The sequence below is a fragment of the Oncorhynchus nerka genome, linkage group LG17, assembly GCF_034236695.1.
Source record: "Oncorhynchus nerka isolate Pitt River linkage group LG17, Oner_Uvic_2.0, whole genome shotgun sequence".
Lineage (NCBI taxonomy): Eukaryota > Metazoa > Chordata > Actinopteri > Salmoniformes > Salmonidae > Oncorhynchus > Oncorhynchus nerka.
The window spans coordinates 32,924,201-32,952,200 of record NC_088412.1 but is presented as its reverse complement, the minus strand read 5'-3'; the positions used below and the strand labels follow the sequence as shown (position 1 = coordinate 32,952,200).

The following is a 28,000-nucleotide window of genomic DNA, read 5'->3' as shown; positions in this document are numbered from 1 at the left end:
CAGGCACAGACAGACACAGACAGACAGGACAGACAGACAGACAGACAGACAGACAGACAGACAAACAGGAGGCAGACAGACAGACAGACAGACAGACAGACAGACAGGCAGACAGACAGACAGACAGACAGACAGACAGGCAGACAGACAGACAGAGGCAGACAGGCAGACAGACAGACAGGCTACCCCCATGCAAAGACATTCTCATATCTACGTTAAATCTCACATATAAAAATAATTTGAAAAACTACAAAACATCTATCTCTTTTTAAATATCCTCTTAAAAAAACATGAAGGTACCACAAAAAAAGTTGTTAGAGCCTGAGATGTGAAAGGGGGGATTGGTGAAAAACTGAGGCTTGTAATGTTTGGCTGCTACAAAAGATAGATATATTGTATACTGTTATGTACTCTATACTGATAGCTTACGGTAAGAAGCAGGGAGATGACACTTTTTCCTGCCTGGCGATGTCTCTCTTCATTGACTGTTGCTTCTGACCATGTCTCCATAGTGACATGTGATCGCGTTTCTCTTCAGTTCCAGCGGAAGTGAATTTGCCTTGGGCGGTCAGCCCCCTCTTTGACCAGCGGCTTGTGGAACTCTCGGCCGGCGCGGGAGTGGATGTTAGCCCAGCAGAACTCACAGTAGTACTGCAGGCAGGTCACGTTGGCGCAGAAGAAAGGGGCAAACTTCCCCCCACAACGCGCCCCCTGGCACTCATCACAAAGCTGGTCATCCAGAACATAGGGCTTCACCTCCACCTGCAGGGGTACAGGGGCATGGAGGGGATGAGAAGTGGAATACTCAGACACAGCACAGATACATACACTGAGTGTATAAAACATTAGGAACACCTTCCCAATATTGAGTTGCACCCCGTTTTGCCCTCAGAACAGCCTCAATTCGTAGAGGGATGGACTCTACAAGGTGTCAAAAGCGTTCCACAGGGATGCTTCCCACAGTTTCTGTCAAGTTGGCTGGATGTCCTTAGGGTGGTGGACCATTCTTGACACACACAGGAAACTGTTGAGCGTGAAAAACCCAGCAGCGTTGCAGTTCTTGACAAACTCAATCCAGTGCGCCTGGCACCTAACACCATCCATACCCTGTTCAAATGCACTTAAATATTTTGTCTTGCCCATTCACCCTCTGAATGGCACACACACACACAATCCATCAAAAATTGTCTCAAGACTTCAAAATCATTTTTTAACCTGTCTACACTGATTGAAGAGGTGAGATCATATCTTTCACCTGGATTCACCTGGTCAGTCTAAGTCATGGAAAGAGCATGTGTTCCTAATGTTTTGCAAGCTCAGTGTATACTGAGAAAGGCAATAGGATAAGTGTATATTTGACCGGCAGACAATCTGCAGTATGGCGGCGGACGGCATTATGCTAACCCAACTTTTATGCCTTTCCATAACCCTGACCTTAACCTCAGCGAAACAACCTAAATTGAACCTAAACCTGACATTTGTTCCTAAACCGAACCTTAATTAATTTCGACCAGTATGCCTAAATTAAGTTTTTATTCTGCCTGTCGAAAATCCAAATAATATACCTATAAAATAATAGGTGTGGATGTAAATACATGTAGCATACAGCATGTAAATACACTGAGAAAGCACAGATAAAATGCTGGTATACATAGTGAGAGATGAACATGCTACTATACAAACAAGGACAGGGTTGAGGCTCTGTGAGATTTAAAGACAAAGGAGTCGGTGCTGAGAAATGGAACTAATTCAATCAGCACTAACAAGCATTCTCTTCTCCATAGCAACCACCGTCTAACTATCTGCGTGTGATGCTGAGGGAACACACACACTCTTTTCCTTTGAACCACAAATCCTCAGGAGGACTGATCCTCTCACACGCTCCCTCTCTTACTCTCTCTCTCTCTTCATCCCTAGAAAATCATGAGGAGAACGTCTCTGACACAGGATTGTGTGGTTAATGAGAGGGAGCGGTAGGTGGGAGGGAGGGAAGGATGGCAGGGAAAGAGGGAGAAAGGGAGGAGGGCTATACCCGCTTGTCAATGTCTCCATGTTGCAGCTGGACAAATCTGGCGCTGATAGCAGCGATGTAACTCTGCTGATTGGAGAAGGCCACGCGCCCCGCCCCTTTTGGGTACTTGAGCTCTGGATCGGTGTCGATGCCAGCGTAGCAGACCCCCCCATAGAGACGGTCCATAATCATGGCCAACTCCACTGGAGAGAGATGAGAGAAAGAGACAGAACAGAAGAAACGAGAGAGAACGGGGGGGAGGAGATGGGGAGGTGACACATGAGTAGGTGAGATGGGGGAGGGGCAAGAGCGAAAGAGTGGAGGAGGGGGTTGTCAGATGAATTATACGAGATGTGATTACACGGGGGAAACATTGCCAGCATTTCAGATGGTCCATATTACTTCAAACACAACATCTGTTTATCTATTTACCATCACCAACATGAACATACCGATCCAATTACATACTGAGTAGATCAACTAGAGCAGAGCTGCCCAACCCTCTACTTGGAGAGCTACTGTCCTGTAGGTTTTCACTCCAACCCTAATCTAGCACACCTTAATAATTAGCTGGTTGATAAACTGAACCAGGTTAGACATGGGTTGGGGTGAAAATCTACAGGAGCGTTGGAGAGCTCTGTGATAGAGGGAGATTGTGTGTGTGTGTTTACCTGCTCTGAGAGGGCGTGGAACGCCTCCTACGAAGATGGTCTTTCGAGGATCCAGAGCCTGAGAGCCGTCCATCACAAAGTCACTGTCACTCAGGTTCCATGGACGAATCTGGACCTAGAGACACACACCCGTACACACATATCCCATACATTTAATCATCGCCAGATAGAATTACACAGTGTAGGTGTTGCTAGTCTCACATATGTCCTTGCTGGTGGGAATGGCCCAACAGAGAGCAGGGTTTGTGTTGGACTCACAGGCTTGTCTTTGATGGTGGGGCTGGAGACACAGAGGTAGAGCTTGCCGTCCTCCTCCATGCAGGCCTCGATCAGAGCCTGCACTGAGCTCTCCTCCTGGAACAGCAGGAAGGCGTAACCTAGGCAACACACACAACACACTCTCAGGGGATAGCACCTGGAAAGCATATCCAATAGTGTGGGAAAATACTGCTACAAATACACTGAATTATTCCCATTTGACCAAGTACTATATATACAGACTATGTAGGTAGTCATAATGGAAAGAGAATGTGGGTTAACTTAGCTGTGCTGTCTCTTCCAGCAGTCACAGGGACTGCATTGATAGCTATAGGCCATATATATACAGTATACGGTGCTAAAACATACTGTACCTTTATGACATACTGTACCTTTATGACATACTGTACCTTTATGACATGCTGTACCTTTATGACATGCTGTACCTTTATGACATGCTGTACCTTTATGACATACTGTACCTTTATGACATGCTGTACCTTTATGACATGCTGTACCTTTATGACATGCTGTACCTTTATGACATACTGTACCTTTATGACATACTGTACCTTTATGACATACTGTACCTTTATGACATGCTGTACCTTTATGACATGCTGTACCTTTATGACATACTGTACCTTTATGACATGCTGTACCTTTATGACATACTGTACCTTTATGACATGCTGTACCTTTATGACATGCTGTACCTTTATGACATGCTGTACCTTTATAACATACTGTACCTTTATGACATGCTGTACCTTTATGACATACTGTACCTTTATGACATGCTGTACCTTTATAACATACTGTACCTTTATGACATACTGTACCTTTATGACATGCTGTACCTTTATGACATACTGTACCTTTATGACATGCTGTACCTTTATGACATGCTGTACCTTTATGACATACTGTACCTTTATAACATACTGTACCTTTATGACATACTGTACCTTTATGACATACTGTACCTTTATGTCATACTGTACCTTTATGACATACTGTACCTTTATGACATACTGTACCTTTATGTCAGTTTCAGTTAAAGGAATTCTGAGCAGAGCTTTACCTTTCGGGGGGAAGTAGGATTTGCTCTCAGCCTTGTGTGGCCAGTCCACCACCAGGTGGCCAAAGCGACGGAAACTGTTGGTGATCTCATCTGACGAGAGAAAGATAGAAGGAGGAGGGAGCAGGGAGCAGGGGGAAAGAAGAAGGAACCAACGTGAGTCACTGAACTAACACGATTGTGTTATGCTCTTCCTCCTCTCACCTTCATCTATGTCAGGGGGAAGGCCGCCCACAAACACTTTGCGGGAGAAACGCTCAATGCGCTCCCCGTTTGGGTGGGGGTAACAGTTGGTGTCAAGCCCTGGGACGCCCTGGTTACCGTGCCCGTCATCAAGGAGGCTGTCTTCAATTGGGAACAGGGACGAGCGGCCTTGAGAAGAAGAGGTCAGAGGTCAGACCGCATAGACAATGACATCCACATAGATACACGCAAACAAACATACAGTCACATCACAAGGCACCCATACTTCTGCTGTGCATATTCAATATTTGGGGGTTTGTAAACAACAGAAGCAACCAATGGTTCTGTACTATCTTTGTTATAACACCCAATGACAGTTATTAGATTGAACACTCGTGGAGCCCGATTGCTTAATGTTATATATCTCAGAGGAGGCTGGTGGGAAGAGCTATAGGAGGACAGGCTCATTTATATGGCTGGAATGGAATAAATGGAAAAGTATCAAACCTATGGACACCACATTTTTGACTCTGTTCCATTAATTCCATTCCAGCCATTACAATGAGCCCTTCCTCCTATAGCTCCTCCCACCAGCCTGCTCTGATATACTTCTCGTTTTATAATGAATCACATGATAAATGCAAAGGGCCTATAACAACATGTGCCATGGCTGTTGACAACTGTCATCAGGCTTTGTGCTTTGTAGCTACAATGTAAAGTATAAACATGAAGTGAAAGAGGATTATGTGCAATCTAGTATAGATGTGCTGTAAGACCAAGACACGCAACCATGAATTTTCCAGCCAGAGCTCTGTGACTGACTGACAGACAGCAGACAGAGAGGACAGGATAGAGATCTGGTAAGAAAGCAGTAGCAGGGGTTAGAGTAATGGACTGAGGAAAACCTATGGTTTACTGAGTCTGAAACCTATAGCAATGTGCTATGTCTGGATGTAAACACATATGGTGCAGCACAGTGACCTGTAACATAGTACAATCAAAATCAAAAAGCAAATGCTGGTACAAGAAGCAACTGCTTGGTACACCACGTATCATTCATACTAAATCTTTATTTCTGTTGTCTCCCACATCAGTTAAAGGCCCAATGCAGTCGTTTTGTATCAATATCAAATCATTTCTGGGTAACAATTAAGTACCTTACTGTCATAGTTTCCCATTAAAATTGAAAAATATATACATTATACATTACACAGATATATACAAAAACTATTCTTCAAGGAAGAATTTTGCTAGGACTGTCTGGGAGTGGTCTGAGTAGGGAGGGGAAACTTAAAACTAGCTGTTATTGGCAGGAAGGTTTGGAGCTTTGTTATTGGTCTATTAACCAATTTACCGCCTGGTGATAACACCAGGCAAGCAGAAACTCCCGCCCGTGCAAACACACTGATTAGAAGGTCCTTTGTGGATTGTATTTTCAACTAGTAACTATCAGGAAATAACACTGATAAAAAAAGACACACTTTTACAGTGCTAGTTTCATCAGCTGTTTTACAATATGATACAAAACACAGGAAAAAAGATCATTTTGACTGAACTGAGCCTTTTCACGGTTGGTGATGAGTCATGCTGACGCTAGAAACACTGAATCGTTTGTATCCAGACACTGTTTTGGTAGCTGCAGTTTAGTAGCATTAAACCATGCTGTGTAGTGTATGTACACGCAACACACATGACACGACACAGACTGCACGTCACACGAAGGCGGCTTTACCTCGACGTCTCCCATAGCTCCTTGCTGTACGTAAACAAAGTAAACAGTGGTTTTATGTCTTGCAGACATTCCTCGCAAAGTAAATCACCCACAGACCTGGATGGTACTACTGACACTACAGAGCAATCAAACTATGGCCCTCTAGTACCTAGTACCATTATTTACCCCTAACCCCTTTCATCTCCTCCTCATCTGACTGCATGGTTGGAGTATCATAAAACCTTATTATGGTCACAAGATTGTCATTACCTTTCCCTCCGCAGTTTTTATGCCAGTAATGTCATTGTGTATCAAAACAAGTGGAAAGGAAGTGTCCGTTTTATAAACGTTGGCAGATCATTTGTTCGTTCGACATAGTGGGATCTTTTTGTGTCGTTAAAATGAATTACGCAACAAATTGTGGTGGAAATGATTACTTGCGCAATTGTTTGATAGAATAACTAGCGTACATTTGCTGTCATGCGATGCTATGCTGGTGGTCCTCCCACTGCAACTTGGAAATGCATGCACAGTTTAGGCTACAGGGTGGTGAAAGTGCACGGTGATGAGCTTGATGCTCCTTTCTAATAAATATTGAGGGTCTTCATATGTATCAAATTAAGTGGCATGATGATCCGTGCTTAGCTGCCAATTAACAAATACAAATGCTCGTATCCATCACATCATATAACCTAACCTGTCCAGCCCTTACGAAAACATATTGCAGTCAGAGTGCAGTATAACTGCAGTACACTGCAGTATAACTACAGTGTGCTGCAAATACTGTGTCTAAAATAACACTGTTTTTTTTTACTGCAGTAATTTTGCAGTATAACTGCATTCTGCAATTACTGAGTCCAAAATACCACAGTCGACTGCAGTTACTGCACTTTCAAAGCGAACTGTTCTCTGAGAGCAGAATGTGCAAAAAAAAAGATTGGGCAAATTTGTCTTAAGACTTAGACAACTAGGCATTTCACTTCATCGTGCGAAGGACACTATTAAACATTCCTCTTGGACATACAGTGCTTCATTATCTTAAGCCACTGTAGGATTACAGCAACATGATGGCTGACTTTGTCCTATAGATTCTATATACATATATAACAGGAGACATGTTTACTACACTGTTACTACTGTCTACTGTCAGTCTAACTGACACCCACAGCACAGCATAGGAGAACCAACACTACTCATTAAACAAAGCAATCCAGAAGTTCAGAAAAGAAATGATGTTCAGAAAAGTGTCAGAAATGTCCATTCTACACATACTGTCTAGCCTGCTTCTCGAACTAGCCTGGTTAAGCGTCTCCAACGTGATAATCATCATATGGAAACATTTACACTGAAAAGGAGATGGAAAAAGAGACACAAGCTGGCGTTGGCCAGGAAAGATAATTACCATTGAGCATGAGCAGGCCGTCGGCTCCGGGGTGAGGGCATCCCACACGGCCTGACATTAGAGAGAGACACACACAACACACACACATACACACAGGGATGAGACTCTCAGCAGATGGAGAGGCCAGTGCGAGGCCATCACGGGCACGGCCATGTATATGGAGCAGCAGCACCCTTGTCACATGGCTATAGCCTACTGAGCTGTAGTGTCAGAAACAGAACACAGAACAATACCCCGTTGATCCATGGAGACAGCTTGAGCTGGAAAAAAATATATATATAGAACTTGCTTAGCATGTTAAGCTACAGAGAATGTTACCTAGAATGCAATGCAAAACCTGAATTACTTGCTATTATGTAAACATCGCCAATGTCAACATCGCCAACTTCCTGGTTATCTAAATGTTTTATCACTAAGTAAAACCCTGAATCAATTTGGGTTAACCCTAATGAAGTATCAGAAGCAAAAGTCAGTTATTTAATGGAAAGAACCTCAGACGTGTGAACAGAGAAAGAATGCATACCGGCAAATGATCTGATCTCCAGTTGAAAAAGAAGCAACCCTTTTCCACTGCCATGTTAGCATGGTAGATCTCCCATGCCCAATTAGCTAAGCTCATTTCTAAAGCCCTGTTAGGTTTGTGCTTGCCTTCTGCTTCTGCTCTGTTAGCTTAGCCCTGTGCCTAGCAGTCAGGGCTATAAATGGCCAAGACCACCCTCCCCTACTGTCCCCTCCCCTCCACCCTCCTCTCCACCCTCCCCTCCACCCTTCTCTCCGCCCTCCTCTCCGCCCTCCTCTCCACCCTCCCCTCCACCCTCCCCTCCGCCCTCCTCTCCACCCTCCTCTCCGCCCTCCTCTCCGCCCTCCCCTCCGCCCTCCTCTCCGCCCCTCCCCTCCACCCCCCTTTACCCTCCTCTCCACCCTCCTCTCCGCCCTCCTCTCCACCCTCCCCTCCGCCCTCCTCTCCGCCCCCCCTCTCCACCCTCCCCTCCACCCTCCTCTCCGCCCTCCTCTCCACCCTCCCCTCCACCCTCCTCTCCGCCCTCCCTCCACCCTCCCCTTCACCCTCCCCTCCACCCTCCTCTCCACCCTCCTCTCCACCCTCCCCTCCACCCTCCTCTCCACCCTCCCCTCCACCCTCCTCTCCGCCCTCCTCTCCGCCCTCCTCTCTCCGCCCTCCTCTCCACCCTCCCTCCACCCTCCTCTCCACCCTCCCCTCCACCCTCCTCTCCACCCTCCTCTCCGCCCTCCCCTTCACCCTCCCCTCCACCCTCCTCTCCACCCTCCTCTCCGCCCTCCTCTCCACCCTCCCCTCCACCCTCCTCTCCACCCTCCTCTCCACCCTCCTCTCCGCCCTCCTCTCCACCCTCCTCTCCACCCTCCTCTCCGCCCTCCTCTCCACCCTCCCCTCCACCCTCCTCTCCGCCCTCCCCTCCGCCCTCCTCTCCGCCCTCCTCTCCGCCCTCCTCTCCACCCTCCTCTCCACCCTCCCCTACTGTCCCCTCCACCCTCCCCTCCACCCTCCTCTCCACCCTCCCCTACTGTCCCCTCCACCCTCCCCTCCACCCTCCTCTCCACCCTCCCCTACTGTCCCCTCCACCCTCCCCTCCACCCTCCTCTCCACCCTCCTCTCCGCCCTCCCCTTCACCCTCCCCTCCACCCTCCTCTCCACCCTACTCTCCGCCCTCCTCTCCACCCTCCCCTCCACCCTCCTCTCCGCCCTCCCCTCCACCCTCCTCTCCACCCTCCTCTCCGCCCTCCTCTCCACCCTCCTCTCCGCCCTCCTCTCCACCCTCCCCTCCACCCTCCTCTCCGCCCTCCCTCCACCCTCCTCTCCACCCTCCTCTCCTCTCTGTGCCTAGCAGTCAGGGCTATAAATGGCCAAGACCACCCTCCCCTACTGTCCCCTCCACCCTCCCCTCCACCCTCCTCTCCACCCTCCCCTACTGTCCTCTCCACCCTCCCCTCCACCCTCCCCTTCACCCTCCCCTCCACACTCCTCTGGCTGTCACATGCTGTGTGTGAATGTGCGATCATGTCTAAATTGAGTCTGTTTCCCTCTGGTTCTCTGTGCTGTGAATACTGGCCTATGTCGGCAGAGCGATGGGTCAGTAACCAGAAGGTCGCTGGTTCGAATCCATGAGCCAACTAGGTGACAAGTCTGCTGGTGTGCCCTTGAGCAAGGCACTTAACACTAATTGTTCTTGTAAGTGGCTCTGGATAAGACTATCTGCTAAATGACTCAAATGTCTGCTCTATCTGCTCCTGCAGGCTAAACAAGAAATTCAACTCAAGAGTCCTGGACAGGTGGAGTACTGGACACTGGCTGTGAGAATGACATTGCTATCTAGACTAGTAAATAATTAACAATAATAATAGTCTTTCATGGGTAGTATACTGTGCCAAATTCAATGTAAGGGATTGTGCTGTGTACTGTAAATTTAAAATTGTCTCCCAGTCTCTGCCATATAGGCTTAGGAGCCTCCTGTCCGTGGTTTGAGGGAGTATGTTGAAGCCAGTAGGCTTAACCATCTGTGTAGCTAGCCAGGAGTCATTTTACACTGACTGCAGTTTACCTGGATCTCTCCTCAAGATCCAGCACCTAGGCCAGCCCTGTCACTCTACTCCTGGGCCAGCCCTGTCACTCTACTCCTGGGCCAGCCTAGTCACCCTACTCCTGGGCCAGCCCAGTCACCCTACTCCTGGGCCAGCCCAGTCACCCTACTCCTGGGCCAGCCCTGTCACCCTACTCCTGGGCAAGCTCAGTCACCCTACTCCTGGGCAAGCTCTGTCACCCTACTCCTGGGCAAGCTCAGTCACCCTACTCCTGGGCAAGCTCAGTCACCCTACTCCTGGGCAAGCTCAGTCACCCTACTCCTGGGCCAGCCCTGTCACCCTACTCCTGGGCAAGCTCAGTCACCCTACTCCTGGGCAAGCTCAGTCACCCTACTCCTGGGCCAGCTCAGTCACCCTACTCCTGGGCCAGCCCTGTCACCCTACTCCTGGGCCAGCCCTGTCACCCTACTCCTGGGCCAGCCCTGTCACCCTACTCCTGGGCAAGCTCAGTCACCCTACTCCTGGGCAAGCTCAGTCACCCTACTCCTGGGCAAGCTCAGTCACCCTACTCCTGGGCCAGCCCTGTCACCCTACTCCTGGGCAAGCTCAGTCACCCTACTCCTGGGCAAGCTCAGTCACCCTACTCCTGGGCCAGCCCTGTCACCCTACTCCTGGGCAAGCTCAGTCACCCTACTCCTGGGCAAGCTCAGTCACCCTACTCCTGGGCAAGCTCAGTCACCCTACTCCTGGGCCAGCCCTGTCACCCTACTCCTGGGCAAGCTCAGTCACCCTACTCCTGGGCAAGGTCAGTCACCCTAATCCTGGGCCAGCTCAGTCACCCTACTCCTGGGCAAGCTCAGTCACCCTACTCCTGGGCCAGCCCTGTCACCCTACTCCTGGGCAAGCTCAGTCACCCTACTCCTGGGCAAGCTCAGTCACCCTACTCCTGGGCAAGCTCAGTCACCCTACTCCTGGGCCAGCCCTGTCACCCTACTCCTGGGCAAGCTCAGTCACCCTACTCCTGGGCAAGCTCAGTCACCCTACTCCTGGGCAAGCCCTGCCACCCTACTCCTGGGCAAGCTCAGTCACCCTACTCCTGGGCCAGCCCTGTCACCCTACTCCTGGGCCAGCCCTGTCACCCTACTCCTGGGCCAGCCCAGTCACCCTACTCCTTGTCCCTTTGAGGAGTGTCCTACCCTATCCTATCAGGACAGAGAGTGCTGCCAGGCTGCCTGACTCCTGTCTGTCAGTGCGCCCCAGGTTAAGCAGTAGCAGTAGCAGCAGGATCAGGGCTGTAAGTTCATTTAAAGGCACAGCCGGTGGTGGCAGTAATACTTACTCTTACCAGGGAGAACATAAGCTGCTCGCGCTGGGGAAAACAACATGCCTCGAGGAGAGAGCAGGAAGCCTGTCAGTTCCTTGGGAAAGAGTATGCTGCGCCTCAAATGCATTCCCCCTAATCACCATTCTCCACAATCACAATGCCCTTCCCCATTATACAGTGAGTAAGTACAGTAAGTATGAGAATTAACGACGGTGGGGAGGGAGTAAATAAGTAGTGTCTCACCCTTCATTGGATCCTGCTCCGCCCGCATGATGTCAATCAGAGAGCTTTCCAGTGAGTGCATGTTTAGACTGTCGTACATTCTAGATCGATCCTGAGGGGAGAGAGGGAGAGAGAGGGAAGGACAGAGATATGAAGGCTTAAACAACTGGGAAAAAAACTGTCAAACTGAAACACACACATACAACAACTGGAACCCTGCAGTGGTCTGGTACATACTGTAGGCATGGGTAAGCCTGTGGGTGTGGCTTAATATTCTGCATGTGGACAGCACATCCATGGATAAAAAACAAATCTGTATGGGCCCAATGATGGATTCACCAGGAACTCTGGAGCACGTCAGAAAGACGGACGGACGGACGGACGGACGGACGGACGGACAGACAGAGAGAGAGAGAGAGAGAGAGAGAGAGAGAGAGAGAGAGAGGAAACCAAATCCAGGGATTTCACCCAGAGTGCTTGCTGGGATGGGATGGAGGTTATTACGAACTCATCAGAGGGACAATAATACAGACCCCTGTACAGTAGAGAGGGAGGCGAGATAGTAAAAGGTCATATCAGTACCTCTCACAACTTAATATTTACACTATTATCTAATTAGACAATAAAAATAAAAACATTTTCTACGTGCTGAACATGCTAGATGTATGTTCATCACATAGCCAGACCACCACTCAACAGTACTCCACACACTACTTCTCCACAGACAGGATGAAAAACACTTATCTAAAAGTGGTCCAGTGGTCAATCTGTGTGTGATTTGTAGGTTAATGTTAGGCTAACGTTTACTGCCTGACTCTGAGGTCAGGGCCTCTGACAGTAAGAGGAAGGGCAGAGAGAAAAGGCCATTGGTTGGATAATGCCAGATTATTACAGGCAGACCGGCCAAGTTCCCTCCAGGCCTGTTTATAGCTGGGCTTTACACAGAGGAAAAACAACATGGCCGTTATATATCCTATAGCCTGTCATCGGGTGGACATCCTAGTTTATGTGATGCTGTAGCAACTGAAGGAGTGTTGCCACACTGTCAGCGAATAAGAATGTAGTACAGGTCTGTGTAGTATAACATCCTTTATATGGTATGACATATCTTATGAAGGATTTACAAAGGCATTATTATGGAATGATCGAAGCGTGTAGGAATGTACACTCCACGGAATAGGCAGTAGGTCACCTCTCTTTCTTTCCCAGTGCCAGCATACACCCCTCTCTCTCTCTCTCTCTCCCTCTACATATCTCTGTCAATGACGTTCACATCATGATGAAGCACAAATGCAAAAAGCCCTATCCAAACATAACACAGAGGAAGGAAGGAAAAGAGAGTAGACGTGTATGGAATCTGAGGAATTGCTAGTCGGACACTGTTTATGGAAATGAACAATTCATGGAGCCTCGCCTGCTTCCTGGAAGAGGAAGAGCAGAGCCATGACAGAAGGGAGAAAGTGATGAGGGGATTACTTTGAAAAATAGATCAGGGGAATAACTAGCGTGTTTTTCCAGTCTCCACCTGGGAAAATACAGTATGGCGACGGTGGCCCACCCAAAGATCCTTTCTTAAGGCCTTCTGCCTCCAGCTTCCCCCTTTGTACTTAAAAGGTCAGAACTGTGCTGTGCATAATTAGATGACATCAGTTATGGGTCTTGAAGTATGTGTACATAGAGCTATAACAACTCCCATCCTGAAATAGACTCAGGTGAAACCTGCTAAACGTGGTGTTAAAGTAGCTTTAAAGCAGCCCTACTCCCTGACACCTCCCACTATGGCAGAAATAAATAACACTGCTCCCGTCTGATTGAAATGGTAATTCTGCTCGTCATCTGGGAGTGACATTGATTCTCAGCTGTGTGTTTTCTAAAGAGCCCCTTTACACTTTCCCCCTTCCTCTCTCCCCCCTCTGCTCCCTCCCGGCTCTCTGTCTTCCTCTCTCCCCCCTCTGCTCCCTCCCGGCTCTCTGTCTTCCTCTCTCCCCTCTCTGCTCCCTCCCGGCTCTCTGTCTTCCTCTCTCCCCTCTCTGCTCCCTCCCGGCTCTCTGTCTTCCTCTCTCCCCCCTCTGCTCCCTCCCAGCTCTCTGTCTTCCTCTCTCCCCCCTCTGCTCCCTCCCGGCTCTCTGTCTTCCTCTCTCCCCTCTCTGCTCCCTCCCGGCTCTCTGTCTTCCCCTCTGCCTCCTGCTTTGCTTTCTCTGTCTGACTTTCTGCGTTTGATGTTTGTCGCCTTCCTGCTCCTTCTTTCCCACAATCCTACACTCCGAAACACTCTGCACTTTGAAAACAGGGCTGCGAATATTAAACTGTCCCATTCCCATCATTTAAACTGTTCTTCTGTCATCCTTGCTTTCTCTCTCTACCTTTCATCGACCACTCTCTCTCAAACACCCACTCTCTCACTCACGCTCTGGCTTCAATATCTAATTCAGGAAATAATTCCGTAATCCTATGAGTCCGGCCCTATTTCACTCACTGCATTAAAACCCTTAAAACCCTTTTGCACTACACCCACCAGTATACAGTACACACACACACACACACACACACACACACACACACACACACACACACACACACACACACACACACACACACACACACACACACACCTTCCTAACACACACAGACACCTTCCTAATATTGAGTTGCACCCCATTTTGCCCTCAGAACAGCCTCAATTTGTCAGGGCATGGACTCTACAAGGTGTCGAAAGCATTCCACAGGGATGCTGATCCATATTGACTCCAATGCTTCCCACAGTTGTGTCAAGTTGGCTGGATGTCCTATGGGTGGTGGACCATTTTTGATACACACGGGAAACTATTGAGCGTGAAAAACCCAGCAGCGTTGCAGTTCTTGACACACTCAAACTGGTGTGCTTGGCACCTACTACCATACCCCGTTCAAAGGCACTTAAATATTTTGTCTTGCCCATTCACCCTATGAATGGCACCCATACACAATTCATGTCTCAATTGTCTCAAGGCTTAAAAATCCTTATTTAACCTGACTTCTCCCCTTCATCTACAATGATTGAAGTAGATTTAACAGGTGACATCAATACGGGATCATAGCTTTCACCTGGATTCACCTGGTCAGTCTATGTCATAGAAAGAGCAGGTGTTCCTAATGTTTTGTAGGTTTAAAGCAGCACTCAGTCTATGCTTACTGAGAAAAACACAGACACCACAGTCAAAGCCCGTACCTGGAGAGGCATGAGCGTGTTACTGTTACTGTCTGTTCGGAACATGTTCTCCTCCATCCAGGCCTTGGGGCCCATGGGGCCGGTGGAACGGGGGAACTTGGGCGGTGCGATGACGTTACTGGAGAAGGGCTTTTTCATGGGGGAGACCTGGCTGACAGAGCCCGGGATGCCCATGCCTCCACCACGACGGTGGTCCCGACCCCAGGACATACCACCAGAGCTCCAACCACTCCCCTGGTGACTGCCCCCCCAGGGAGATTGCTTCACCATGGGCTAGAGAGAGAGAGATAGAGAGAGAGAGGACGGGGAGGAGTGGATAGAGGCTGAATGTGAAATTGTATTCATTGTTGGTATTTTGTGTGTTTCTTTTGATCCTGTGTTTGGAAGGGTAAGAAGATTTAGGGCTTTAAGACTAATACAAAGTATCCCGTGCACACTGACACCACCAACATCCATTTCTCTCTCCCTCTCTCTTCCGCTCTCTCTCACCACACACTCACACAATGACATTTACATTTGAGTAATTTAGTGGACGCTCTTATCCAGAGCTACTTAAAGTTAGTGCATTCATCTTAAGATAGCTTGGTGGGATAACCACATATCCCAGTCATAGTAAGTACATGAACCTCTCCCTCAACGTCAGTAAGACAATGGAGCTGATCGTTGACTACAGGAAACGGAGGGCTGACCACGCCCCCATTCACATCGACGGGGCTGTAGTGGAGCGGGTCGAGAACTTCAAGTTCTTCTGGGATTCACATCACTAAGGATCTTTCATGGTCCACACACACCAACACAGTCGTGAAGAGGGCATGACAACGCCTCTTCCCCCTCAGGAGGCTGAAAAGATTTAACGATCCTCAAAAAGTTCTACAGTTCTACAGCTGCACCATTGAGAGCATCCTGACTGGCGGCATCACCACTTGGTATGGCAACTGCTTAGCATCTGACCGCAAGGCGCAGGGGGTAGTGCGTACGGCCCAGTACCTCACTGTGGCCATCCAGGACCTGTATACCAGGCGGTGTCAAAGGAAGACCCTAAAAATGGTCACTTACTCCAGCCACACAAGTCATAAACTGTTCTCTCTGCTACAGCACGACAAGCAGTACCGATGCACCAAGTCTGGCACCAACAGAACCCTGAACAGCTTCTACCCCCAAGCCATAAGACAGCTAAATAGTTAGTTAAATAGTTAAACCAAACAGCTACCTGGAGTATTTAACTATCTGCATTGACCCTTTCTGCACTAACTTTCTTTTGTCTCATCACACACGCTACTGTTTATTATCTGTGACTTTATTCCTAGTTGTATGTACATATCTAGCTCAATTACCTCATACCCCTGCACACCGACTCGGTATTGGTACCCCGTGTATAGAGCCAAGTTATCGCTGCTCATTGTGTATTTATTATTATGTGTTTTACCTGTCTATTATTTCTCTATTTTTTTCTCTGCATTGTTGGGAAGGGCCCGTAAGTAAGCATTTCACTGTTAGTCTACACCTGTTGTTTACCAAGCATGTGATGATTACATTTACATTTGAACCTCAGATCTATTAGTCACACGCATGCAAACACACACACACTCACACACACAGTGTGGGGTTTATTGAATAATGTAATCCCTGCTTTACATTGGCAGCTCTTACATGTTCTGGGAGCACAGGGCCGCATTTGTTTTCATCATCATAGCTGCTTTTATGCACTTCTGTATAGTAGGCTAACTAACATGTAATAACATATTCATATTCATAACCATGGCCTGAGCCTAATACAATCTAGGAGTGACATTGATGTGCACTAATTTACATTAGCTTTACAAAAAAGTATTATATTAACCTCCCACCCACTCTAACAGTTTCTATATATCTGTCATTTTAAAGGATCAATCCTCTATTCTACGGGGATCCTGGTTATGGTTTCCGTGTCAACAGATGTGTAGAGAGGACTGGAGATAGCTCACCTGGTGGTGGTGGTTGTAGTTGTTCCTCTGCTGCAGGAAGACGCCTTGCTGGTGCTGATGATGGTGCTGGGGGTGCATCTGGGGGCTGACTGGGGACCGGCGGCTCTGCTGCGTCTGCTGAGGGGCGTTGATCTGGTGCGAGAACGGACTGGTGAAGCCCTGCACGTTAATGCCGGGGCACGGATTAGCCGACACCGGAGAAAAACTCTGGAAGAAGGCTGGGTTGATGGAGGAGGGGATACCGGGATAAAAGCTGTTGTCTGGCTCGGTATGAGCCATCTGATTAATCGCGTTTGCGTGGTGGATAGGGTTGGCCGAGTTGGAGACGGGTGGTGGAGAGCTGGTCTGAACCGACCACGGGGTTCCGAATCCATGGAGTGGAGGTGAAGCTGAGCCACCACTCGGGTTCTGCATCTCTTGGTTCTGGAGGTTTGGAAAACCGCCCCCGAGACTTCCGGCCAACATATTGCCGGTGCCACTGCCATTGCCGTTATTTATATGGTGGGTGATGAGGGAGTCCATTTGTATCTGAACCTTGTTTGGATTTACGGAAGTGGGCGATGGCGACGCGACAGTCTCCACATCGGCTTCAACCTCCCCCACTGGCGAGCCGCTGATTCGTCCGGGGCTGGAGTCTGTGCTGCACGCGGGTTTGGTGGAGACTTGAGCGGTGAAAGGCTGCCTCAGCGGCAGGTGACTGAATTTTCCTTGGGGTAGGGGCGACTCAGTGCATCCAAACTCAGCTAGCTGATGTATTTTCCAGTCGTGCTGAAGGTCAAATATAGACTGTGTAGGGCAAAAATGATCTTGACCAAAATCTGGATTCTGGTTCAGGTGGTTGTAGTTGGAAGTGAGGGCTCCCAGCTGGTTGTTGGTTTCATTTGGTTGCTGTATCCCGGCTTTATTGACTGTGCTGTTTTTTCTGTACTACTTTTCCTCTGTTGGCGGGGGTCGTTGTTCGGTTGTCACCCCCACAGGCTCATCCTGCATGTTTTGCCGATGCGCAGCAACTGACAGGAGCAGTGGGGACACGGCGGCGACGCTACTGTGCGAGACCAAGGGCGAGCCGGGGCGCAACTGGCGGATGGAAACCGGAGAAGAGGAGGAGCAGATATTAGAGTGCGTCCGTCGAGGAGTAGAGCGGTGTCCAATGGTCTGTAATAAACCAAAACGTAATCACCCATTTATTTATCTACACATATGGATGAACGCAGTTGTCCATTCCTCCGCCTAGAACAACATAGGAGAATGTGCAGAATAGATGCGTCGACAGATAAATAGTCTACGAGAGATGAGGGGTTTGTCTCTGTTTGGTCGGCGTTTTCTACAATGAATATTTGTTTCTTATTTTAAACACGATGAATCTAAGCCCCTATTTATTCATGTTAAAGTTAGCCTTATATTGTAGCCTCCGAAATCCAGTCCTGACCGACCGTATACCCCCTCCTCTCGATACCGGCTGTACTGCTGCGGAAGAGGATTAAAGGTCTCGATGAAGTCTACGTCACGACCGCATCAAGTTCTGTTCTATCCCTTGCTCCGCCCTTTTTAGTGAATGCTGCTGATCGCTTCTACCGGGGCCGAGCTGCAAACACCGCATAAATCTTTCATTTTTCACAAGGTCCAGTAGCCTCCTTCGTCATGATGTCCTGATCATTACGCTTTAAATTACACTTATGAGTTTGTCCACTGCAGGTTTGGGCGGGAATGGGAACATCCAGTCCTATGTGTCAGATATCCATCAGATACCCCATCTCCTCCATCATATGCTTTATTCCTACTGATGTTGTGTCACACATGGACTACAAGCATGCATTCTTGCCTAAAGAGATTGAATATATAGGCCTTAAACAGGTAATTAACTGTTTTGTGTCCAGAGCAGCTGTCATAGAACAGGGCCAAGTTGCATAAAACATTTCAAGTGTCCCTTCAATATGTAACTTTTTGGGCGACCCAAACAAATTCACATAGGAATGTGAGTTATAGATTTGTCATTCTCATTGAAAGCACCTCTAAGGAGCAGTAGATATGTTCTATGTGCGCTATTTCTATGCTTCCTGATCTTAAGTTTTGTTTTTGCTTTTACTTTCGGTTTTGTACACCAGCTAAAAAAACAGCTGAAAATATAATATTTTTGGTTATTGAAAATACCCCCAGCGTTTTAGATGGTTTTGTCACATAAACTGAAATTTGGCGAACCATTAGTATTTTAGCAACCAGGAAAGGGCAGAGTGATTTCTGCATGTTTCACTTTCAATGGGTTACCTAAGGAATCATTTCACCTTACCTAAGGTAGTTGTTTATGGGTGTTGCCTATATCCCCTCAAACATTTCCTTAGGTAAGGGCATAATTTAAGGGTTTTACAAGTTCCCACGGAGACAACCTGATTCACTGAATGAAACCTCATCAAAGATTTTTCATTTATTTTATTTTACCTTTATTTAACCAGGTAGGCAAGTTGAGAACAAGTTCTCATTTACAATTGCGACCTGGCCAAGATAAAGCAAAGCAGATCAACACATACAACAACACAGAGTTACACATGGAGTAAAACAAACATACCGTCATTAATAAAGTAGAAAAATAAGTCTATATACGATGTGAGCAAATGAGGTGAGATAAGGGAGGTAAAGGCAACAAAAAAAAGGCCATGGTGGCAAAGTAAATACAATATAGCAAGTAAAACACTGGAATGGTAGATTTGCAGTGGAAGAATGTGCAAAGTAGAAATAAAAAATAATGGGGTGCAAAGGAGCAAAATAAATAAATACAGTAGGGGAAGAGGTAGTTGTTTGGGCTAAATTATAGATGGGCTATGTACAGGTGCAGTAATCTGTGAGCTGCTCTGACAGCTGGTGCGTTAAGCTACTGAGGGAGATAAGTGTTTCCAGTTTCAGAGATTTTTGTAGTTTGTTCCAGTCATTGGCAGCAGAGAACTGGAAGAAGAGGCAGACAAAGGAAGAATTGGTTTTGGGGGTGACCAGAGAGATATACCTGCCGGAGCGCGTGCTACGGGTGGGTGTTGTTATGGTGACCAGTGAGCTGAGACAAGGCAGAGGTTTACCTAGCAAAGACTTATAGATGACCTGGAGCCAGTGGGTTTGGCGGCGAATATGTAGCGAGGGCCAGCCGACGAGCATACAGGTTGCAGTAGTGGGTAATATATGGGGCTTTGGTGACAAAACGGATGGCACTGTGATAGACTGCATCCAATTTATTGAGTAGGGTATTGGAGGCTATTATGTAAATGACATCGCCGAAGTCGACGATCGGTAGGATGGTCAGTTTTACGAGGGTATGTTTGACAGCATGGGTGAAGGATGCTTTGTTGCAAAATAGGAAGCCAATTCTAGATTTAACTTTGGATTGGAGATGTTTGACGTGAGTCTGGAAGGAGAGTTTACAGTCTAACCAGACACCTAGGTATTTGTAGTTGTCCACATATTCTAAGTCAGAACCGTCCAGAGTAGTGATGCTGGACGGGAAGGCAGGTGCAGGCAGCGATCGGTTGAAGAGCATGCATTAGTTTTACTAGCATTTAAGAGCAGTTGGAGGCCAAGGAAGGAGAGTTGTATGGCATTGAAGCTCGTCTGGAGGGTTGTTAACACAGTGTCCAAAGAAGGGCCAGAAGTAAACAGAATGGTGTTGTCTGCATAGAGGTGGATCAGAGACTCACCAGCAGCAAGAGCGACATCATTGATGTACAGTGGGGCAAAAAAGTATCAGCCACCAATTGTGCAAGTTCTCCCACTTAAAAAAATGAGAGAGGCCTGTAATTTTTATCATAGGTACACTTCAACTATGACAGACAAAATGAGATAAAAAATCCAGAAAATCACATTGTAGGATTTTTTATGAATTTATTTGCAAATTATGGTGGAAAATAAGTATTTGGTCGCCTACAAGCAAGCAAGATTTCTGGCTCTCACAGACCTGTAACTTCTTCTTTAAGAGGTTCTTCTGTCCTCCACTCGTTACCTGTATTAATGGCACCTGTATGAACTTGTTATCAGTATAAAAGACACCTGTCCACAACCTCAAACAGTCACACTCCAAACTCCACTATGGCCAAGACCAAAGAGCTGTCAAAGGACAACAGAAACAAAATTGTAGACCTGCACCAGGCTGGGAAGACTGAATCTGCAATAGGTAAGCAGCTTGGTTTGAAGAAATCAACTGTGGGAGCAATTATTAGGAAATGGAAGACATACAAGACCACTGATAATCTCCCTCGATCTGGGGCTCCACGCAAGATCTCACCCCGTGGGGTCAAAATAATCACAAGAACGATGAGCAAAAATCCCAGAACCACACGGGGGGACCTAGTGAATGACCTGCAGGGAGCTGGGACCAAAGTAACAAAGCCTACCATCAGTAACACACTACGCCGCCAGGGACTCAAATCCTGCAGTGCCAGACATGTCCCCCTGCTTAAGCCAGTACATGTCCAGGCCCGTCTGAAGTTTGCTAGAGAGCATTTGGATGATCCAGAAGAAGATTTGGAGAATGTCATATGGTCAGATGAAACCAAAATATAACTTTTTGGTAAAAACTCAACTCGTTGTGTTTGGAGGACAAAGAATGCTGAGTTGCATCCAAAGGGTAGGATAGATATAGGTCTGTAGCAGTTTGGGTCAAGAGTGTCCCCCCCTTTGAAGAGGGGGATGACCGCAGCTGCTTTCCAATCTTTGGGAATCTCAGACGACACGAAAGAGAGCTTGAACAGGATAGTAATAGGGGTTGCAACAATTTCTGCAGATAATTTTAGAAAGAAAGGGTCTAGATTGTCTAGCCCGGCTGATTTGTAGGCGTCCAGATTTTGCAGCTCTTTCAGAACATCAGCTGACTGGATTTGGGAGAAGAAGAAATGGGGAAGGCTTGGGCGAGTTGCTGTGGGAGGTACAGTGCAGTTGACCGGGGTAGGGGTAGCCATGGGGAAAGCATGGCCAGCCGTATAAAAATGCTTATTGAAATGATCAATTATAGTTGATTTATCGGTGGTGACAGAATTTCCTATCCTCAGTGCAGTGGGCAGCTGGAGGTGTTCTTATTCTCCATGAACGGTTGCAGAAATTTCTGATTGAAAAAGCTAGCCTTGGCTTTTCTAACTGCCTGTGTATATTGGTTTCTAACTTCCCTGAGAAGTTGCATATCACGGGGGCTGTTCGATGCTAATGCAGAACGCCATAGTATGTTTTTGTGTTGGTTAAGGGCAGTCAGGTCTGGAGAGAACCAAGGGCTATATCTGTTCCTGGTTCCAAAATTTGTGAATGGGGCATGCTTATTTAAGATGGTGAGGAAGGCATTTAAAAAAAATAACCAGGCATCCTCTACTGACGGGATGAGATCAATATCCTTCCAGGATACCCGGGCCAGGTCGATTAGAAAGGCCTGCTCGCTGAAGTGTTTCAGGGAGCGTTTGACAGTGATGAGTGGAGGTCGCTTGACCGCTGACCCATTACGGATGCAGGCAATGAGGCAGTGATCAATGAGATCTTGTTTGAAAACAGTAGAGGTGTATTTAAAGGGCAAGTTGGTTAGGATGATAGCTATGCAACTCCCCTCCAAGTCTCCGACCACTACCTTGTATCCTTTTCCCTCTCGCTCTCATCCAACACTTCCCACACTGCCCCTACTCGGATGGTATCGCGCCGTCCCAACCTTCGCTCTCTCTCCCCCGCTACTCTCTCCTCTTCCATCCTATCATCTCTTCCCTCTGCTCAAACCTTCTCCAACCTATCTCCTGATTCTGCCTCCTCAACCCTCCTCTCCTCCCTTTCTGCATCCTTTGACTCTCTATGTCCCCTATCCTCCAGGCCGGCTCGGTCCTCCCCTCCCGCTCCGTGGCTCGACGACTCATTGCGAGCTCACAGAACAGGGCTCCGGGCAGCCGAGCGGAAATGGAGGAAAACTCGCCTCCCCTGCGGACCTGGCATCCTTTCACTCCCTCCTCTCTACATTTTCCTCCTCTGTCTCTGCTGCTAAAGCCACTTTCTACCACTCTAAATTCCAAGCATCTGCCTCTAACCCTAGGAAGCTCTTTGCCACCTTCTCCTCCCTCTTGAATCCTCCTCCCCCTCCCCCTCCTCCCTCTCTGCAGATGACTTCGTCAACCATTTTGAAAAGAAGGTCGACGACATCCGATCCTCGTTTGCTAAGTCAAACGACACCGCTGGTTCTGCTCACACTGCCCTACCCTGTGCTCTGACCTCTTTCTCCCCTCTCTCTCCAGATGACATCGCGTCTTGTGACGGCCGGCCGCCCAACAACCTGCCCGCTTGACCCTATCCCCTCCTCTCTTCTCCAGACCATCTCCGGTGACCTTTTCCTTACCTCACCTCGCTCATCAACTCATCCCTGACCGCTGGCTACGTCCCTCCCGTCTTCAAGAGAGCGAGAGTTGCACCCCTTCTGAAAAAACCTACACTCGATCCCTCCGATGTCAACAACTACAGACCAGTATCCCTTCTTTCTTTTCTCTCCAAAACTCTTGAACGTGCCGTCCTTGGCCAGCTCTCCCGCTATCTCTCTCAGAATGACCTTCTTGATCCAAATCAGTCAGGTTTCAAGACTAGTCATTCAACTGAGACTGCTCTTCTCTGTATCAAGGAGGCGCTCCGCACTGCTAAAGCTAACTCTCTCTCCTCTGCTCTCATCCTTCTAGACCTATCGGCTGCCTTCGATACTGTGAACCATCAGATCCTCCTCTCCACCCTCTCCGAGTTGGGCATCTCCGGCGCGGCCCACGCTTGGATTGCGTCCTACCTGACAGGTCGCTCCTACCAGGTGTCGTGGCGAGAATCCGTCTCCTCACCACGTGCTCTCACCACTGGTGTCCCCAGGGCTCTGTTCTAGGCCCTCTCCTATTCTCGCTATACACCAAGTCACTTGGCTCTGTCATAACCTCACATGGTCTCTCCTATCATTGCTATGCAGACGACACACAATTAATCTTCTCCTTTCCCCCTTCTGACGACCAGGTGGTGAATCGCATCTCTGCATGTCTGGCAGACATATCAGTGTGGATGACGGATCATCACCTCAAGCTGAACCTCGGCAAGACGGAGCTGCTCTTCCTCCCGGGGAAGGACTGCCCGTTCCATGATCTCGCCATCACGGTTGACAACTCCATTGTGTCCTCGTCCCAGAGCGCTAAGAACCTTGGCGTGATCCTGGACAACACCCTGTCGTTCTCAAATAACATCAAGGCGGTGGCCCGTTCCTGTAGGTTCATGCTCTACAACATCCGCAGAGTACGACCCTGCCTCACACAGGAAGCGGCGCAGGTCCTAATCCAGGCACTTGTCATCTCCCGTCTGGATTACTGCAACTCGCTGTTGGCTGGGCTCCCTGCCTGTGCCATTAAACCCCTACAACTCATCCAGAACGCCGCAGCCCGTCTGGTGTTCAACCTTCCCAAGTTCTCTCACGTCACCCCGCTCCTCCGCTCTCTCCACTGGCTTCCAGTTGAAGCTCGCATCCGCTACAAGACCATGGTGCTTGCCTACGGAGCTGTGAGGGGAACGGCACCTCAGTACCTCCAGGCTCTGATCAGGCCCTACACCCAAACAAGGGCACTGCGTTCATCCACCTCTGGCCTGCTCGCCTCCCTACCACTGAGGAAGTACAGTTCCCGCTCAGCCCAGTCAAAACTGTTCGCTGCTCTGGCCCCCAATGGTGGAACAAACTCCCTCACGACGCCAGGACAGCGGAGTCAATCACCACCTTCCGGAGACACCTGAAACCCCACCTCTTTAAGGAATACCTAGGATAGGATCAAGTAATCCTTCTCCCCCTCCCCCCCCTTAAAAGACCTAGATGCACTATTGTAAAGTGGCTGTTCCACTGGATGTCATAAGGTGAAAGCACCAATTTGTAAGTCGCTCTGGATAAGAGCGTCTGCTAAATGACTTAAATGTAATGTAAATGTATGAGGTTGCCCGTGTTTACTGCTATGGGGTGGTACCTGGTAGGTTCATTGATAATTTGTGTAAGATTGAGGGCATCTAGCTTAGATTGTAGGATGGCTGGGGTGTTAAGTATGTTCCAGTTTAGGTCACCTAGCAGCATGAGCTCTGAAGATAGATGGGGGGCAATCAGTTCACATATGGTGTCCAGAGCACAGCTGGGGGCAGAGGGTGGTCTATAGCAGGCGGCAACGGTGAGAGACTTGTTTTTAGAGAGTTGGATTTTTAAAAGTGTAAGTTCAAATGGTTTGGGTACAGACCTGGATAGTAGGACAAAACTCTGCAGGCTATCTCTGCAGTAGATTGCAACACCGCCCCCTTTGGCCGTTCTATCTTGTCGGAAAATGTTATAGTTTGGGATGGAGATTTCAGAGTTTTTGGTGGTCTTCCTAAGCAATGATTCAGACACGGCTAGGACATCCAGGTTGGCAGAGTGTGCTAAAGCAGTGAATAAAACAAACTTAGCGAGGAGGCTTCTAATGTTAACATGCATGAAACCAAGGCTATTACGGTTACAGAAGTCATCAAAAGAGAGCGCCTGGGGAATAAGAGTGGAGCAAGGCACTGCAGGGCCTGGATTCACCTCTACATCACCAGAGGAACAAAGGAGGAGTAGGATAAGGGTACGGCTAAAAGCTATGAGAATGGGTCGTCTAGGACATCCAGAACAGAGAGTAAAAGGAGGTTTCTGGGGGCGATAAAATAGCTTCAAGGTATAATGTACAGACAAAGGTATGGTAGGATGTGAATACAGTGGAGATAAACCTAGGCATTGAGTGATGATGAGAGAGATATTGTCTCTAGAAACATAATTATAACCAGGTGATGTCATCGCATGTGTGGGTGGTGGAACTGAAAGGTTGGATAAGGTATAATGAGCAGGGCTAGAGGCTCTTCAGTGAAATAAGCCAATAAACACTAACCAGAACAGCAATGGACAAGGCATATTGACATTAAGGAGAGGCCTGCTTAGCCGAGTGATCATAAGGGTCTAGTGAGTAGTGAGGTTGGTTGGGGTCATGGCGACTCAGACAGCTAGCCGGGCCATCGGTAGCAAGCTGGCAGAGGATGGAGGTTTGTTTTTAGCCACCTCGTGCGTTTCCGTCGATAGATTAGTGGGGTTCCGTGTGGTAGAGGGGACCAATCCAATTGGCAAAATAGATATAGTTATACTGACCCAAGAAAATTGTCTGATAGACCTATTCAGATAGCAGCCGATAAGACAGCTAACGATTAGTGGGCTGCAGATGGGCGTTCAGGTAACATCGCGATGGAGGGGCCAGTTGGATAACTCCCTCAAAATCAAATCAAATCAAATGTATTTGTCACATACACATGGTTAGCAGATTTTAATGTGAGTGTAGCGAAATGCTTGTGCTTCTAGTTCCGACAATGCAGTAATAATCTAACCTAAAAATTCCAAAACTACTACCTTATACACACAAGTGTAAAGTGATAAAGAATATGTACCTAAAGATATATGAATGAGTGATGGTACAGAATGGCATAGGCAAGATGCAGTAGATGGTAGCGAGTACAGTATATACATATGAGATGAGTAATGTAGGGTATGTAAACAAAGTGGCATAGTTTAAAGTGGCTAGTGATACATGTATTACATAAAGATGCAGTATATACATATACATATGAGATGAGTAATGTAGGGTATGTAAACATTATATTAAGTAGCATTGTTTAAAGTGGCTATTGATATATTTTACATCAATTTCCATTATTAAAGTGGCTGGAGTTGAGTCAGTGTGTTGGCAGCAGCCACTCAATGTTTGTCGTAGCTGTTTAACAGTCTGATGGCCTTGAGATAGAAGCTGTTTTTCAGTCTCTCGGTCCCTGCTTTGATGCACCTGTACTGACCTCACCTTCTGGATGATAGTGGGGTGAACAGGCAGTGGCTCGGGTGGTTGTTGTCCTTGATGATCTTTATGGCCTTCCTGTGACATCGGGTGGTGTAGGTGTCCTGGAGGGCAGGTAGTTTGCCCCCGGTGATGCATTGTGCAGACCTCACTACCTTCTGGAGAGCCTTACGGTTGTGGGCGGAGCAGTTGCCGTACCAGTCGGTGATACAGCCCGACAGGATGCTCTCGATTGTGCATCTGTAGAAGTTTGTGAGTGCTTTTGGTGACAAGCCTCGGGCAGATGACGTCGGTAGTCCAGTCGTGAAGGCCCGGTCGGGCTCCGTATTGGCAGTAAAATGGGTCCGGATAGGTGATTGTAGCCCAGGAGTGGCTGATGGAACTCTTCAGCTGGCTAGCTCCGGAATAATTGATGTTTGCTCCGGGACCAACGTAAGCCAATAGTCACTCGGATAGCAGCTAGCTAGCTGCAAGATCCAGGTGTAAATGATATAAGATAAAAGATTTATTCACATTTATTTTGGGAGATCGCAAAATAGAACTTCTACATTCAAGACAGGAGAAACAAATTGACCCTTAACTTTTGAAATTCATTTAAGGGGAACATTTGCTGTAAAATGTTTTGTGTAACTGACTTAAAGTTAAGGAAAAACACAAGGGGAAAATGCACTTTAGATGTTTTATGCAACCGGGCCCAGGCCTTAATCATGACCAATGATAGTCCCAATTTTTGCACCACCCTGCTGCACCTTCAGCACCTCATCTCACCCCTGAGCAGTAGCTCAAAGCTGTGTGCTGGAATGCCTTGGTAGAGCATGGGTGAAGTAGGCATTGTGATGCTCATGTGAATTTCTTCTCTTTTTCGGGTTCAGACCAATGCCTTCTTCTCACTTAAAACATAGTTTTTGCTTTTAATTTACATGTTTTTTTTACACCAGCAGGTGATTATTCAACATTATTATACAACATTATAATACAGCGTAACACAGCAATAAAAGTACAGTAAAAGTACACAATAATGACAAATGGAAACATAAATAATGTAGTTCTTAATATTTATTTAATATTAACGGCTGATTTTCCAGAGGTAAGTGAAAAAACAGAAACACTAATATGGAGTAAACTGGGGGAAAAAATCCCTTATCTCTTTTAACAAGACAATTGAGCAAGCTCCAGGAATATATACAAATTCAACATATACCCATTAACTATTGAAAGAAAAACATTTATTTGAAAGTTTACTGAAGAAGGTACTACATTACCTGTAAGCAAAATTAAGTTACCTGTAAACAAAATATAACATTTACAACCAAGCTTACATTAATCAGACATAGTAAACTTTCTACATACAATTCAGGGATGGCTACAATTTCTCTTGATGAGCTACAGGGTTATTCAGTTTTTTTGTGTGTTTAAGCCCAGATATACCACACCTGATTATACTATTCAAGGTCTTGACGAACAGATGAAAACGTAATCCTATAACAAGTCAAGATACATTTTGGTACAAACGACTTGTCATTAGACTAGTACAAAACACTATATTTACAAATCAGACATTGGATAGGGC

The 28,000-nt window shown here is 47.4% G+C and overlaps 1 protein-coding gene across 1 annotated transcript; it reads right to left on the bottom strand.

Annotated features, from left to right (window-relative positions):
* Positions 1 to 105: 105 nt before the first annotated feature.
* On the bottom strand, positions 106 to 18,044 carry LOC115145100 (cytoplasmic polyadenylation element-binding protein 2-like). The gene is made up of 10 exons (XM_029686362.2): positions 16,592 to 18,044; positions 14,628 to 14,900; positions 11,441 to 11,531; positions 7,318 to 7,368; positions 4,226 to 4,393; positions 4,025 to 4,114; positions 2,941 to 3,059; positions 2,683 to 2,797; positions 2,033 to 2,214; positions 106 to 762 (listed from the first exon to the last, which is right to left on the bottom strand). The coding sequence occupies exons 1-10, from the start codon at positions 17,111 to 17,113 to the stop codon at positions 535 to 537; spliced, it is 1,839 nt and encodes a 612-aa protein (XP_029542222.1). The 5' UTR covers positions 17,114 to 18,044; the 3' UTR covers positions 106 to 534.
* Between the last annotated feature and the right edge of the window lie 9,956 nt (positions 18,045 to 28,000).

What these genes read in the sequence shown, in the direction of transcription:
- LOC115145100 (XM_029686362.2), bottom strand. Translation starts at nt 17,113, where the DNA reads ATGGACTCCCTCATCACCCACCATATAAATAACGGCAATGGCAGTGGC. An exon ending in CGGCCTGCTCATGCTCAATG is followed by an intron (nt 4,394 to 7,317) that starts GTAATTATCTTT and finishes CTTCTTCTCAAG; the next exon opens with GCCGCTCGTCCCTGTTCCCA. An exon ending in ATGGAGACATTGACAAGCGG is followed by an intron (nt 763 to 2,032) that starts GTATAGCCCTCC and finishes GTACCCCTGCAG; the next exon opens with GTGGAGGTGAAGCCCTATGT.